The sequence below is a fragment of the Leuresthes tenuis genome, unplaced genomic scaffold (genome assembly GCF_036924035.1).
Source record: "Leuresthes tenuis unplaced genomic scaffold, fLeuTen1.0.hap1 SCAF_19, whole genome shotgun sequence".
NCBI classification, from domain to species: domain Eukaryota; kingdom Metazoa; phylum Chordata; class Actinopteri; order Atheriniformes; family Atherinopsidae; genus Leuresthes; species Leuresthes tenuis.
The window spans coordinates 19,971,559-19,986,858 of NW_027325373.1; the positions used below are offsets into that span (position 1 = coordinate 19,971,559).

General features: G+C 37.1%; 1 protein-coding gene across 1 annotated transcript; it reads right to left on the reverse strand.

The window, feature by feature from the left end:
* Positions 1 to 1,677: 1,677 nt before the first annotated feature.
* Positions 1,678 to 14,081, reverse strand: LOC140277174 (rhotekin-like). The gene is made up of 13 exons (XM_072372099.1): positions 14,064 to 14,081; positions 12,581 to 12,780; positions 12,100 to 12,146; positions 11,954 to 12,007; positions 11,637 to 11,754; positions 11,314 to 11,559; positions 11,136 to 11,230; positions 10,881 to 10,987; positions 10,655 to 10,783; positions 8,104 to 8,266; positions 7,125 to 7,223; positions 4,601 to 4,688; positions 1,678 to 1,803 (listed from the first exon to the last, which is right to left on the reverse strand). Exons 1-13 carry the CDS (start codon positions 14,079 to 14,081, stop codon positions 1,794 to 1,796), a joined length of 1,374 nt encoding a protein of 457 aa, XP_072228200.1. The 3' UTR covers positions 1,678 to 1,793.
* Positions 14,082 to 15,300: the final 1,219 nt, after the last annotated feature.

Genomic DNA, 15,300 nt, shown 5'->3' on the forward strand with positions numbered 1-15,300 from the left:
GTGTGCAGATAGCTTACTAACGTCACAAGTCTAATTACAGTTCATTGCACTTACAATGTATCAAATAAGTGTTGTTTTAAACCAGTAACAGAAGGAACAATTAGGAATAAGCCATCGGCTTACAGGCTGACTGCACTGTTTCCTGGGTTTGTTTTGCTCTTTATTTTCCCTCAATGCATTGTTAAGGTGAAATAAATTGATATTGGCGCTATACTATACAATGTATACTACAAATATACACAGGCATTTTACAATCACTAGAGTCATTTCTTCAAATTTTTGGTGTTATTTGCAGACCCAAATTATCAGAGAATCAGTCCCAGGAAGGCCTCAGGCCTTATATCCTCGGGATACTGAATGTTACACATATTTCGCTTTAAAGAAAGAGTCTTGTGAGGTACAAGCATTCATGCTGTTAAATGTTTGAGCATACAGCATGTGCGGTATTTTGACATTGAGAGGCACAATGTGAACTTGCTAAAAGTTCAATGACAAAGTGAAACGTTAAGTGCATTTTAAAGGTTTCCAGATATCTTCAGCTTCCCGAAACCTTAGTGTTAAAACCACTACATACAGCAGCATGTTATTCTTAACTGAATTTTCTTTCTTTTGTCATCAATAACCCCACCATACTACCGATAAGCAGAATATTTCTAATAGACATAATTCAACCTGGATTTTACACATTAAGACATGATTTACAGCACAAAAGCAGTTAGTCTTTGAGTTTTTATAATCTACATCTTGCTCTGCAAGATGGCATAAGAAGGTGTTTGAGAAATTAGGTTCCACACAACATACAGTGGCGTACTTATTAACAGGTGCAGCCATAGGGTGGCTAGTATATATTTATCCAGTGGTTGTCACATGGCAATGTGATTTCATGACCATGCAAATAAACAACACATTGCTTTGGGTATACTTTGTGTACCATTTATAAGCATTTCAAGCTTCTTCCCATGCCATTTTATACAATTAAAATGCCTCGCCAAATAATTAGGGTTAGGGTAAGCGTACATCATACACTTTACATTGCAATGCAATTAATGAAATTAATTTAGCATGCAATGAAATTACATGAAAACATCAACTACAGGACACAGTAATAATAGGCAACATGTATTTCCTGATACCAGACTGCAGGGTGTCATCTTCTGACAGTAAATGGTATGCAATGACACAAAAAAATGCAAAATTATAGTTATCATTATTATTCATACACTATTTTAAGAAATCAGGCTGCACAGGTAGTGGTGCTGTCAAAAATAGGTAAAAAAACAGTTGCCACATGAATCAGCAGCAGATAAGTCAGACTAAGTCTGTGGTTTCAATATAAGGGTTTGAAAGTATATAATGTTAAGTAAATAACTGAAAGTGTGTGTATCGCACCCTTCAGTTAAGACCATCAGGATATACTGAACAGTTAAATTTAGGTTTCACTTAATTTCAGTTTCTGTGTTGCAGTAAGTGACGTTTCTTTCGACATACATGAAATACAAGATATTGCTTAACAATGATACAATGACATTTTCTGCATTTTAAAGGCGATAATTAAGTCAAACTTATCTTATTGCAAGCTTACAATTTTATTTCAAATAACCCTGGTTTATTATAATGTTCGGATACATCAAAGATAACAAACAAAACAGTAAGAAAAGTACAGTAACTGGTGTTCTTGAAGATTTCAAAAGAACAGCATTCATCATGGACTTGTCTGTTTCGACCAGGTATAGTAACCATGAATAGGCAGAACTAGAACAGTGTCTCCTTTCTTCGGTGGTACTGTGGCAGGATCATTCATAACTGGAAAAAAAAAACAGGAACCTGTAGTGCAAGGTTTAAAACGAAATAGCAGTGTACTGAAACAGCATAAACTAGGCCTCATTCTTTCAGTTACTGTTTATTTTAGTTTTTTAATCAGGTGAATTGACATGAAATCATTTCTTGTACACATCTACACACTTTTATGAACAATCCAGTCTTCAAGGAGAGACATCACATCCACCAGCTGACAGCTGAAACTATCCAAGCAGGTATCTCTAAAAACCACACAGTCTCTATCTTGGCATCAGTTGGTATGAGGATATAGTTCCTTTGATTACAAGAAGACATTCAAAACATTATTATAAATCCTCATTGCAAGGATGTGATCACATGCCAGTGTATTCGTAAGTGACACTCACCTCCAGGAAATATACTTTTTTTCCGCCCCATTTTGTTTACAACACAGCAGTTTACAGACTCTATATCAGTATTCAACCTTTATTATTCATTGATGAAACAGCATTGCGGCATGATTAGGGATTAGATGGGTTGAGACTTTTAAACTTCTTTCCAGCCAACCCAATTTCAATGTGCACTCACATCCTACCTTATTACGAAAAAGACATTTCAAGCCCCATGAATAAGCTTATCACGTGTTGTAAATCAATTCAAAAGTGAGATCGTGTCACACCTTTTATGCAAATCAATGGCAGAAGATCGGCAGTGACTTATCTGACTTTCCATATAAACATGGAAAATCACAGCTAGGTGTAAATGGATCCACTGTCTAACTCGCTGGCACGTTCTGTATGGTTATAAACACAACCGAGTATACTGTCTTGCTACAAGAATTCCTGGGAGAGGAAATTTATGGTTTAACTATTTATGGTCAAACAAAGCCAGTGTTGTAACAGTTGGCCTTTGTCATTGTTTCAAGTTGTTACTTGACATTTATCAACTATCAAACTGCTGTGCAACCTGTTCTCAGTGACATCTTTGACCAGTATGTGGCCTTTCTCTGTACACAAGCCGCTCCTGAACATGATCTGTGGCTTTGACAAACAAGTGCAGACTTAAACTTGTAACTTTTGTTTGCCTGCCAGTGTAACAAGTTCAATTATAAATTGGTGTTTGATGACATAGCCCACATTGTATAAGAGGGCCATTTATGTTTCAGTCCGAGAGGTATTTGTCTTGCTTAGCTGTGATGTCATCTGTTAAGTCATGTCCTGACCTGCTGACCTAAAGATTGTGACCTAGGTCACTGTCTATTCTTGCTCACTATGGTAGTGAATAAACAGATCAAACGAGTAATGACCTAACTAAGCAACCTATTACTAAGTCGTGCATCATTTCAAAGCTCTACAATAAATGCCTCGCTGTAATTAGTGCCCTTTTTGAAATACTGACATGATTTCACTGAGCGGTTGACAAATCGAGCACACAAAGTTATTAAACATTTATTGTATTGCAGTAGCTACATTGCCTCTTAGTTGAAAAGTACCATTTTCCCATGTTTTCAACTTAAAACTAACAGTCAAGACTTACTATTGTAAAAAATGCAGCCCCCAAAAATGAAGCTCTCTGATAGACGGGTTTGTGTTGCTTTATTTCTCACTTTAAAATACCCCAAAGATAGTCTATTGGACTCAGTCTTGCAATGTCCTTGACAATGATTGTTATCCTATTCTAAAGCTAAGCCTCTGAAGACTGGGAGGCATACTTTCAGCCAGTACTTTTGTATATTTACAAGCATTCATGGCGCCATCTATAAATGTAATCTCTCCAACGCTTTTTGCCATCATGCAGCCCAACATAATCCCTCTCACACCTCTGTGCTTCATTGCAAGGACTGGGGGTACTGGGGGTAGTCATGGCCATGTTCACACCAGACTTGTTGGACCCATATTTATCTTGGTGCCATCTGACAAAACATCAGCTCAAGTTTAATCAGCAATTTCTTTTCAGTCTTAGATGCCGTGCCTAGACTGATTTAGTATCCTTCGACCTGCCTGTGCTGTCACAAAAATGCAAGTTTCCACAGTGTGCCAAGTCTGACGGACGTGTGACTGCTTTTCAGAACCAAATCTTCAGCATCATTTTAGTTGGTAGGCCACTTCTGGTGTGAGCAGGGGTAACATGGCTCATTCTATACCAGCTGCAGCCGTGTGATGATTTTTTTTAGTTGCTCAAGAAGACTGTCTGTCTCAAGTCATGATCAAGACGCACAGATAAATAGTGCCCAGAGGTTCAAATAAGAACTTTCTGGTGTTCACAAGTCATTTCATAATCATGTTCGTGCAAGTGGGTTAACCGAGTCAGTGGTGTTCTCAGTTTTCTTTGAATCGTCAACTGGAGAAATGATGTAGAGATAATTTTGAGACACTTGACATTACAGAGATATTGTGCAGTGGTGCACTCGCTGACATATCACTTGATATTTACAAGATCTTAAAAATGTAAGATAAGAGTTAGTCTGTTTTTTGTTGACATATTTTTTTTCCGATGTATACAAAACAACAAAATGAAATAAAATAAAATAAAATCCTTGCAAAATATACGGGGTGATGGAAAGTATGTGAGCAGGAATTTGCTCTCTCAGTCAACACTGTTTGACAGTGCAGGTGGATCTGAATTTCCAAAGTTACTATTGTTCTACTGACTGTAAGTCCAGTATTTTGTGGCTTTCAGTGCGAGCCGTGTAGAACTGTCACAAGAAGGATTATGAATATCACATTACACACAGGGAGATGAGTTGGTTTTTAATGTGAAAGTATTTAGAAAGGCAAACCATGGCAAATAATTGGAAGAATCGTCTGTGTGGCAGAAAGCCTACCTTTCCTTGTAGTAAGAGGAGAGCAAAGTGCGAATCTCAAGTGATAAATCTGGAACCACAAGACCCCTTCTTGGACAGGAAGGTGTTACTGGAAACAAAGAGGATGGACAAAATATTTACTGTTGAGCTACATTATCAAACTCTAGATCAAATATTTCATACTTAACTTTTACATAACTTTGTGTCTGGAAACATCTTAGATAAATGATCATGAGGAAGTCAGAGAGGTATTCTTTTCCCTTTACAAGATTATTTTTGCTCTTTTCTTTGCCAGTCTCTTTTAATGATTGGAATGTTTGTTCAAAGAAATATTTGGCTATACAAACAACACACCCACACTTTATGTGTGAACTGTTTTTCATGCTGTGAATTAGAGCTGCATATGTTTTGATCAGCATGACTGATATTTTTTTCTGCAGGTAATGACGATAGTGCACCTTTTCACGTTGACAGTATTTGGCCTGTTGTCCCGGGTAATTGTTGGCTAATGCTCTCTATCTTTTAGAGCCTGCTATTTACTAAAACTTGTTTGTCTGCTTTCAGGCTTCTCGTCACAGCAATGTACTGCAGACAAATACATGACCTTTGAGAATGATATTGTCAGAATTCCTGGTATGGATAGAGAGACGTGCCTTATGAGTAAATGACATTTTGATGCATACATACATATGGATGTTTGGTGCTTTAAATTAGTTTACAATAGCATTCCATTTGAACATGATTCACAGCTTTGCATTTTTTTCTTCTGTATGGAGCTTTCAGTAAAAGTATTTCATTTACACACAATATTCAAATCAATAAGCAGACTCTTTACCCTCATTTGATTTGTGTAGTCAGTGATGATTAGGCCTGCATTGAAGCAGCTATATTAATGATATGTTCATCAAAAACGGACCACATGGCTTGCTCATAGTGACAAAACCCATACCCTCATCAGTATTGAGGTTTTTTGCTACATTTCACATTATAATTTTGCAACTCTGATGTTTTGATTCATTCTCTCATCTTGCATCAGTGAACTTTTCATCTTCCAAATAGCTTCTCTACTCTCCCCATTCAACTACAAAAAGCACGGTTGGTAAAAAGCTGTCAAAAAGCTGGATTATATAGTGTAACAACTAAGGAATCAGCAATATCTGTCTGGAGTTAGTGGCAAAAAGAAATAAGTTGATACCAGAAGTACACAAAATTTGTTGCATATGTCACAAACTGTCAGCTGACAGGGTGATTGTATCACATTAAAAAATGTCACGTGGACTCCAACTGCTAAAAAAAAATACGTTGTTTTTTGTTTTTTTCTTTGTTTTTTTTTTATTTTATCTTTTTAAAGAGGACAAGTTATGGGTTTTGTGTGTGTTTTTATTCTTTTCTTTCATCATGTCAAAGGTCTGCAATGTTATGAAGCCCAAAGATCATCACACCAGAAGGAGCTACACTTTCACAGAGGACACTGCTCCTGAACCACCTGAAAGGCCATGTTTGTAGTCTGTGCTTTTCCTCTTTACTTGTCATCATCACCAGAAAACCAATTTGTATAATTTTCCCAAACAATAGGCATAATTAATTGTTCTATTTTGTACCCCCTCGTCTTCTCTTTCCTCCATCCTCCTGCAAGTGACCTAGAAAAAAAACCCGTCAAAACAAACTGAAAGATATCTCAAGTTCTTAATTTGCACGTAGAGAAGAGAGGAGCAAAGAGGGAGGAGGCTTGCTGGAAACGCTGTGAGAAACACAGGTGTATTCTTTATGGTCTTTTCGGCATCTGGGGTGTATGAAAGGTCGGACTGACGTCCCACATTGTAAATTAAATTGAATATACATAGTTAATGGCCATCTGATAGAATAAATAAATATAGTGGTCGGCTGCAACAAAACAATGGTTAGATGATGCAGCTGTGCCACAGGTCATTTTTAATTTACAGGGAATTAAAATGCTGGTTCTGAAGCAAGCGTGTCTCATTTTGTTCAATACCTGTCATCTCCCACCTCCCTCTCCCTCACTACATTACATGTCCTCACCTCCTCGTATTGCATCTTTAGCAACTAAACAATGAGAGCAGATTGGGCCTTTTGGGAGGAGAGTCTTAAAGAGACAGTAACTAAATGAAATATTTCAGACAGAAGGTGACGAGAGGTGAAGCAACAACATGCAATATTAGAAAAACAATGTTTTTCTTTCTTTTCCTCTTAGCATGTAAGCATCAAAAATATAATGTTGAACCTCTAAATAAGCACAATATAGGCACTTTAAAGGCAGACTGATTTGAAAAGTCTTGACAACCTTTATAAATTAAATATACCAGACACACAAGAAGTTCTGATTTTGTCTATGTAGAAGAACAGAACCAAAACCACAGAGACATTGAATCTGTGAAAATAAATATATAAAAGCATTGTTACATAACTATATTCAGTGATTTGAAGTAAAGCTTAAAGGTACTTTAAGGTTTCAGTTGACTGACTGTGCATCATTGTTTTGCACTTATCACGCAGTGCCTGTGTCAGTTTGCTTGAGCAATGCTACCTATTTCATGGTACAGAGACCCCTGCTTCAGCGTGTTGGCTTTCCTGGAGCTTGGTGCTTCAATCTTCATGATATCGTCACAGCTCTGTTTCCACTGGCCTGAAACAAATAGATTTACTAGTTAATTTGAACATGGGTGACAAAGATGCAGTCAGGAATTAATAACAGCAATTATGCTGTTCAATAGTTTGTAAGCTATTGCAAGCATCTAAATACTGTATTGTAAAAGTCATAGAAGACGTTATACCAGTTGTATCACAAATGAGCATTTTGTACTTTCCCTAAGGTGAGAGTCTGTGCAAAGGCCCAAACAGATTTTTCTATGTTTTTGGATTCTTCCAGCTTCCCTCTGATTCACAAAGTAATTATAATGTGGAAGGTACTCACTATATAAGATAGTTTGCAGACTGCAGAATTTCTATCTTAACTATAATTGAAGGTGTAGAGACATTTAGTTAAAAAAACACACCTTCTTCACACCAAGGAGTGGCAGATTATCACATTCACGTATTCACAGTAATGAAACAACCTGTTTGAACACTTGTTTCTCAAGAATTCCTTATCTCCTAATAATAATAAAGAGATTTCACCTGATCGTAGACCGCCTGACATTTGATGCAGCTATAATCTATATGCATTGTCTCACACTTCAACTATTATGCTACTATATGGTCACAGGTAAACTCATCTGTGCTTTGGTACCTGAAAAGGTTTTAGAATCATGTAATAAACATATTAAATAAGACTCTGATAAGATAACACTACTGCTATATTCTAAAAGGCTTAAAAGGTTTTGATAATAACCTAACATTTGCAAACAAAACAAAACATTCTCAAACAAAACTTCTTTCTAATGTCTCGATTGGTAGCTTGAAACTTGCCCTCCCCCTGCTGATATATATTTGAAGCTGAATAGAAACCAGACCAGAGGCATTTTTACAAACAACAAGAGTGTTGATCCAACCTGACGCAGCCTTACTCAGGTTATAGACATGTTGCTGGAGGGCCTTGTTCCAGCGTTGTGTCTCTTCAGGACTGTGCGTGGAGACAATATAAGTTACATCCTCCCCTTGAAGCTGTATGCCAATGCATATATTATGGCCATGGACAGGATCTCTCTCAGACACACGGATGTGGGTATCCTGGCAAAACATGTAGAATATTTATTCTGCTACTAAGGTGGGATTTCTTGCTAGTGTTTCCATGGACACGTCTAGAACATTATACATGGCTTTGATATTACAGTTGACTTAGTGAAATATTAATAGTGTACATGTATTGACAAAATTCTGTGTATATCAACTAGATACGTTACATATTATTAGGCAATTTCATTGAGTGGACTCTAAGGGGTTCAGATCAACAAAGTCATAATTGAAGATGTACTTTGAAGACTTGACAAGGACACCAGTGGTCTAAATTGGACTTTGGCAGATAAAGAACCTATGCTTTTAAATTATTGATGAGAAGTGCATTGCACCGTACATTTTTGCTTACTTAACTGTCACTAAAATTTGCTGCGATACTTTATCATGGACAGTACATTCCTCCATCATCCCTGCATTGTTTACTGTGAATGTGTCTGTGAATGTATCTCCTGAACAAAAATATCTGTCAGTTAAAGTGGGTTAAATGAGCTGCAATCTGAAGCTGGAAGAACTGGTTTGGAGTACATAACCCCTTCCAAATGGAACGAGCTGAAAACTGATTTTAAAAGATAACGCTGCTTGGAAACAATCAACATAGAAACAAAATACTTGAAATTACATTTAAAAATATGTTTGTTGAATAATATTTACCAGATTTTGAGTCACAAATCTGTGTTTTTTATAGTTTCTTTGTTTGTTTAGTAAATCTTAACATATATTGTCAGAAGTTTTAAGGGAAACCAGTTCTAACGCACAGACAACAGAAACATTGGACAAGGCCTTTTTGTGACAGATGTGTGGCAGATGAACAGATTTCCATTACTGGATGAGCATTCACTTACCCAACAGTATAAGAGTTATTTTAGAATTTTACGTATTTATTTTGATATTGTTTATTTTTTTATGAAAAAAAATAGGGGTTCTTGAGCAATAAGTCTGTAATTCTATAATCATACATTCACATTTAGGTCACATTTAAGTAAGTGATGAGAAATGAATATAGTATTAACCAAAAAAAGCTTTAAAAGACAAACTTGGCATGCTGAATATTTGTAAAAGTCCAATGTCTTTCAAAAAATCTCCAACATATTCTCTAATTTATAGTTTAGTTTGACATTTTGCATAAAAATCAATATAACATGATTTGCAAGTCATTTTTTGGTAGTTTTCTTGTGATGGCCAGTAAATGCACATGTATCAATGCCTACATTCTGCTAATGGGAAATCATGATGACAGTAGGCGTAATACTGTAATATATTAATAACTCAACAGGAGAGCCTTGATGTTCTCTGTGATTAGGAAGAAACATATGTGTATGTATTAGTATGAATTGGAGAATATTGGCCAAACAGCTACAGTCAAAAACCCAAAATTCTGAATCGCGATATTCAGATTCAGTGTGTGAACTATAAGGATATCTACTAGTGGAAATGTAACGTAATATTCATAATAATGTCTTCATCTTGTTTTTGTTATCTTAAAATGACCTCTGCAGTTGCCATTGATCATATCATGCTGTCATGCACAGCCATGTTTCTAAAATAGCCAAGAACTGACTAACCAATTCCTTTCTTCTCACAGTTTTTACAGATTTAGTGACCACAGTGGTATTTCTTTGTTAAAGTGGATGTAACGTAAGGGGTGTTCAGGCTGCATCTATACATCTTTGAAAGATTAAAACCAATCACCACATCCTTTTTCTGCAAGGGTGTAAGAGAAGCTGCAGCGCCAACTGTAGTACCAGTGTATCGTTTGTTCCTTATGGGCTTCTGTAGTGCAACAGGGCAGAGGCATATGAGGTCCTGCACTTTCAAATACATACCTGTTTTTAATGGCCTATTTCTAGGTGATGAAAAAACAATCCAGATTTACCTGCATGTCTATAATAATAAAGTTCTAGTCATTTTATCCACTAAGACACATAAAATCCTACTATGACTATCAGCAATACCTATCAGATGAATGTAGTGGGCTGAGACCTACAAGATGCTCCACGCGAATTTTGCAAAACAGAGCTATAACACCCACATAAAGGTGCAGTACTTTGGTAAGTTAAACTTCATTAGTTTTCACAGCTTTAGTTGTATAAAGCTTTTATAATGCAAGGTATTCATTTGTGTAATATGAAATCACAGTTTAACCAGTATTTTATTTGTATACTTGGTTATCTATTTATTCTCTATAAGTTACTAACGAGATCTTGGTTCAAACTGCACAAAATATTCCAATTGTAATAGGAATAGGACAACAGGTTTCTTCTCCATTTTTTAATACAGCAGTGAACTCTGGTGGCTTTAGCGTGCAATTTCAATTAACATGGACAAAACGTGAATCCATCCATTTATTCACTGCATTAATGAATGTGCTTGTTTTGAACTAACCTTTCTGATGGGGATCACAAGCAGTAGCTTGTCCTCAGACTCCAGATCTTCTTGACTGTGATAACAAAGAAGAGTTTGCCTCCTGAGGACACCATAGAAATTTTCCCAATAATCTAAGTCCTCTTCAAGCTGAATAAGGGCAGAGAGTAAAGGGATATTGTGAATTGTAATAATATATCATTTAAAAGCTGTCACGAAGTAGTAAATTATATAAAAATCTTGTCACCTTGACCTTGAGTTGGCCACATATCACGGGCTGAATCATGCAGAGAGGCTGAGCAACCAAGCGACAGCACATGTTTCCAAACAGAGGCAGCCAGAAAGGGCTGTCCTCTGGAAAACAACAAAAAAAAGATTTGTTGATAGTTTTTAGAGGAAGAAGAGGGTAGGAGAGACAAGAAAAAAGAGATTAGACAAAAGTTAACGAAAGCATGCATGGCAACAAGACAGATCAGGGAAGAAAACAGAGCATGATAATCACCTGTTGCTGAAAGTTTCAAATCATGTGTCTTGAAACCTTCCTGTACATGTTCGATACTCAGCGTCATGTGAGCCAAAAGGTTATACTTTGGCCCCCTTTGACAGAGAGCATCATGGACAATCAGTGGTTTAAAAGCAGACCACAAAATATGTGCATCAGAAGGAATTTTCATGCTTACAGGGCAGACTGGTCTAGTGATAAAGGCAGTGACACACGTCCATTTCTTATAGCAGCTCCACCAGAGACAGATCCCCAAACAGCTGCAGACTCAAATGCTGCACGGATCTTTTTGCCCGAGGAGCATCCCAGAGAGCCCCCCAAAAAGCTCATCCTTTTGGGTGCTAGCACACCTGGGAAGAAATCCTGGGCTGCGCAACTGCTGTACAGCTCGACCCGAAGCTGGAACTCTGGATCTACTTTGTTGCTGCACACAGAAGTGTTTCATGTAAAAAAAAATATAGGAATGAATAGGATTTAAATTCTAGTGATACATTAACTTACAATATTATTGTGTCTTCAAAACAGATATCAGTTAAAGTCCTGTCCACCATGACTAGATCCGTGTCATGGATCTCTGTGCCGCACTGAAGCAGGCAGAACACAGCACAGCGATGCAGCTCTGAAAGTAGACAGAGTACAAGGATGACTTCCAGCTTGAACTAGAGTTTTTTTTCTTTGTGATTATATTCAGAAAACATAGTCAGGTCTTTAGTGCATATGTTTTTTATAAAATGCAACTGATGTTTTTCTTTTGTTCACATAAGTTTAACTGGTATTTACATCAGCAGAGTCAGTTTCTTTGGTCCATTCTGGCTTACCTCCTTTGTTCTTGAAGTACTCAGAGTCTTTCCACATGAGGGGGATTCGGAGATCTACAAAGTACAAACAACAAAGCTAGACATGTAAGGGCTAGTTCCTCTCCCAACTCTATAAATTTGGGGGGGAAATATTTTGATGTACTCACCTGATAGTGCTAATTTTCCAGTACATGGCACTAGATTTTCAGATGGTCTGCATTGAAATGTATTATTCATCAACCAAGTGCAATACATAAGAGAGATGGACACAATAACGGCAACAATAGAGCAAACTAGAGCAATAGCACAAATTTTGACCTCAAACACAATAATGCATTTGACTTAAAAGCAGCAGAAGTGTTCATCAATCAACACAAACCTCATGTTTATCTGAATACAAACTTATAAAATCAATATGCTGTTACATAGATGTGCGCAATGTAAATAAAGCCAACACATCTGTATGGACACTGCTTGGATAAAAAAAATGAAGGCATATCTGACATCTTGTGGTTAGTGGGAGACATGACAATGCCTTGAAATGCAGAACTTGCCATTGCTATAAAGTAAGACCGCAAAACAGACCGTTAAATTCCCGCTCTGCATCTAGTCACTGATCAACACTGATCTACCTGCCCATTATCTCACCTGCATCCCACTCGCTCTAAGATTTGGGCTTTCCTCGTCCTCTGCAGCTGGCTGAGCAGAGCCAGAATACGGGCATTGCAGGTTAGCAGACTCTTGGAGGCTTCCAGGGCCTGATCTCTCTGGGAACAAGCAGCCAGAAGCTTACTGGCCCCTTCCCGCATTCGCACCTCCCTCTCAATCTGCTGCAGCACCTTGTCATCCTGTTAGAGATATGTGCGGGAAAAAAGTAACTTGAACCAAACCTAAAAATACCTGCACACATACATTAGGAATAAACTTTCATTCAAGAGTAAATGAAAGAACAATAAAAGCATGAATTCATTCTTACTTACGATATCACCAACAACTAGCAATTACAAACAAATATGTGAAGGGGGGGGGGGGGTTTAGACATTTTGTTCTGTTATTTGATTTTCTGCTAAGAAGTAGCTGAAAACTTACAAACATGTTACATCACAGCCCAGCACCCATGGGGCAACAGTGTTACTTTAGTACATGACTTTAATCCTTGTAAAATGTCCCGGTGTCAGATCCCCAGGAGGAAACTGATTCCAGGTCAGTTAGATCCCAAAGAAATGTCAGTGTGTTGGAAATCACAAGCACACAAAAGACAATGTTACTTTTGTCTCTGTGACAGGAGATTTCTATCACATCATCCTCATATAGTGCTGGAATTACCTGATGAAACTTGTTTTTAACCCCCTCAGAATTTTGTGCTGTTCTGTTTTTCATTCAGTTGTATGGACACTATCAAGCATCTTTTAATAGCCTGCTGTCAATCAGTTGTTTAAAGCCTGTAAACTGATCGAAGCACATATACATTTTCGAGAGTTTTAAATTAGGTATACCAATATTCAAATTGAGTTTTTAACTCAGTCAAATCTTTCAGCCACGACAGAAAGTGTTTGGTGAAATCTTTCAGTGTGAACAGATCTCAACACTGTTATTATAATCAATTCTAGATACCTATTTCAAAGTGTACTCAGTCTCAGACCCTCTTAGGTTTACTGTGCATTAACAAGTCATGCATTTTAGGTGAGGTACAGCTTTAGGGATCAGAACAATGTTGCATAATTAAGTCATGTTTTCCAGCCTAAGCCTTGCTGGCATGTGTGAATTTATTGTGAACAGATCTCAATTGATAAATTAAGCTATAGTTCCCTCAAGCGGTTTAGAAAAGCTTTTTCTGTTGTCTTTTGTTGTAGCCTCAAGGAAACACCAATAAACTGAAAGTGATGACGATGACAGATAATTTGTGATCAATTACAACAGTTTTACTTCAGACAAACAGCAGACAAAATAATGCATCAATCACTAAAGACATTGAATTAATAAATTAATTTATCTCATGGAAATGAGAATGATCTTTTTCAAAACTTCCTCTGACCTAAATTAATTTAAAATAAATAGATAAATAATAACACACCCCTGTGTGAGAGTTGTTCTAAACTGAAATGCAGTGAATAATAAGACTCTGACGAACCTGAGTGTTATCATTCATGGTCCTTCTCGGCAGTATCTCAGAGGTCTGTTCCGGTCCCAGCACAGTCAGGCAGTACACTGAGTGAGCAAGCTAATCTCACAGCTGACTGAAACAGCATTTAGAGCGGACCTGCAGACGGAGCAGTTAGTTACTCAACAGAGATCAAAACAGTCTTAAGCCTCCATACAAGAGGCTGCAGCACAAGGGATTAGAGTCTCAAACATAAGACTTTCATTCAAGCCGCTCTATCACTTTATCACGTGCACTGTTTAATGATCAATGTCCTTTTACAGCAAGAAATCCATCATGTCACGTACAGCCAGTAAAATTAGGCTAATTCTTAAGGTAAAACTTTTTTTGATATATGAATTCTACTCATTTTATCTACCCTCCCTCTTTTGAGAAAATGGCACCAAAAAGTAAAATGCACATAATACTTCAAAATGTGGGTCTTAGTAATAAATGGATGCTGGCTTGTTATCATAAATAATAACCACAACTGTACTGTCACTTTTTTTTGTGACTAATTGGTAAGATAAAGGTCTGTGTTACTAACAAACTACCATTGTTGTGTGGTGCAGTCTTCTACGGTCTCATACTGTAAATTTTCATCACATTTGATGCCAACAACCAAACAATTTAAACACTCAATTTGCTCATTAACCCTCTCACATTCACTCTGGTCATTTCCCTCTGCCCCTGGATAAGGAAAGAGGGTTGTCATCTATGCTGTAGAGTCATTTCTCACTCAGACTGTTAGACTAATGCTAAGGATAAGTAATGTGTTGTTGAGCAACCTTTTTTGGAGCTAAATTAGTAATTAGTTTGAAATAATACAGATTTTCAAACTTGTAAGTTGATTGAAATGGAGAACTGCCATGAGAATATTTTTGAATATGATTTTATCATATCACAATATTTTACATTGGTGTTGCTTTGACAAAGTCTGATTTCTGTTGATCTGTTGTCAGGAGTGACAGTGTCAAAATGCAAAGACAGCACCTTGACAAATGTCACACGGGTCAGGCTGAATATGGCAAACAGGCATAAGCTTTGAGCTACTGCTGGCTAAAGCAAAGATATATGACTTTATCAGGCTTTCATATTAGTCTGAAATAACTCCCCAAGATCAACTCAAGATTACTTACAGAGATATGAGAGTTCCAAGATAAAAAATAAATAAAAAAAGATGGGATGCTTCCACATCCCAGTCTTGGACCTTAAAGATAACATGGAA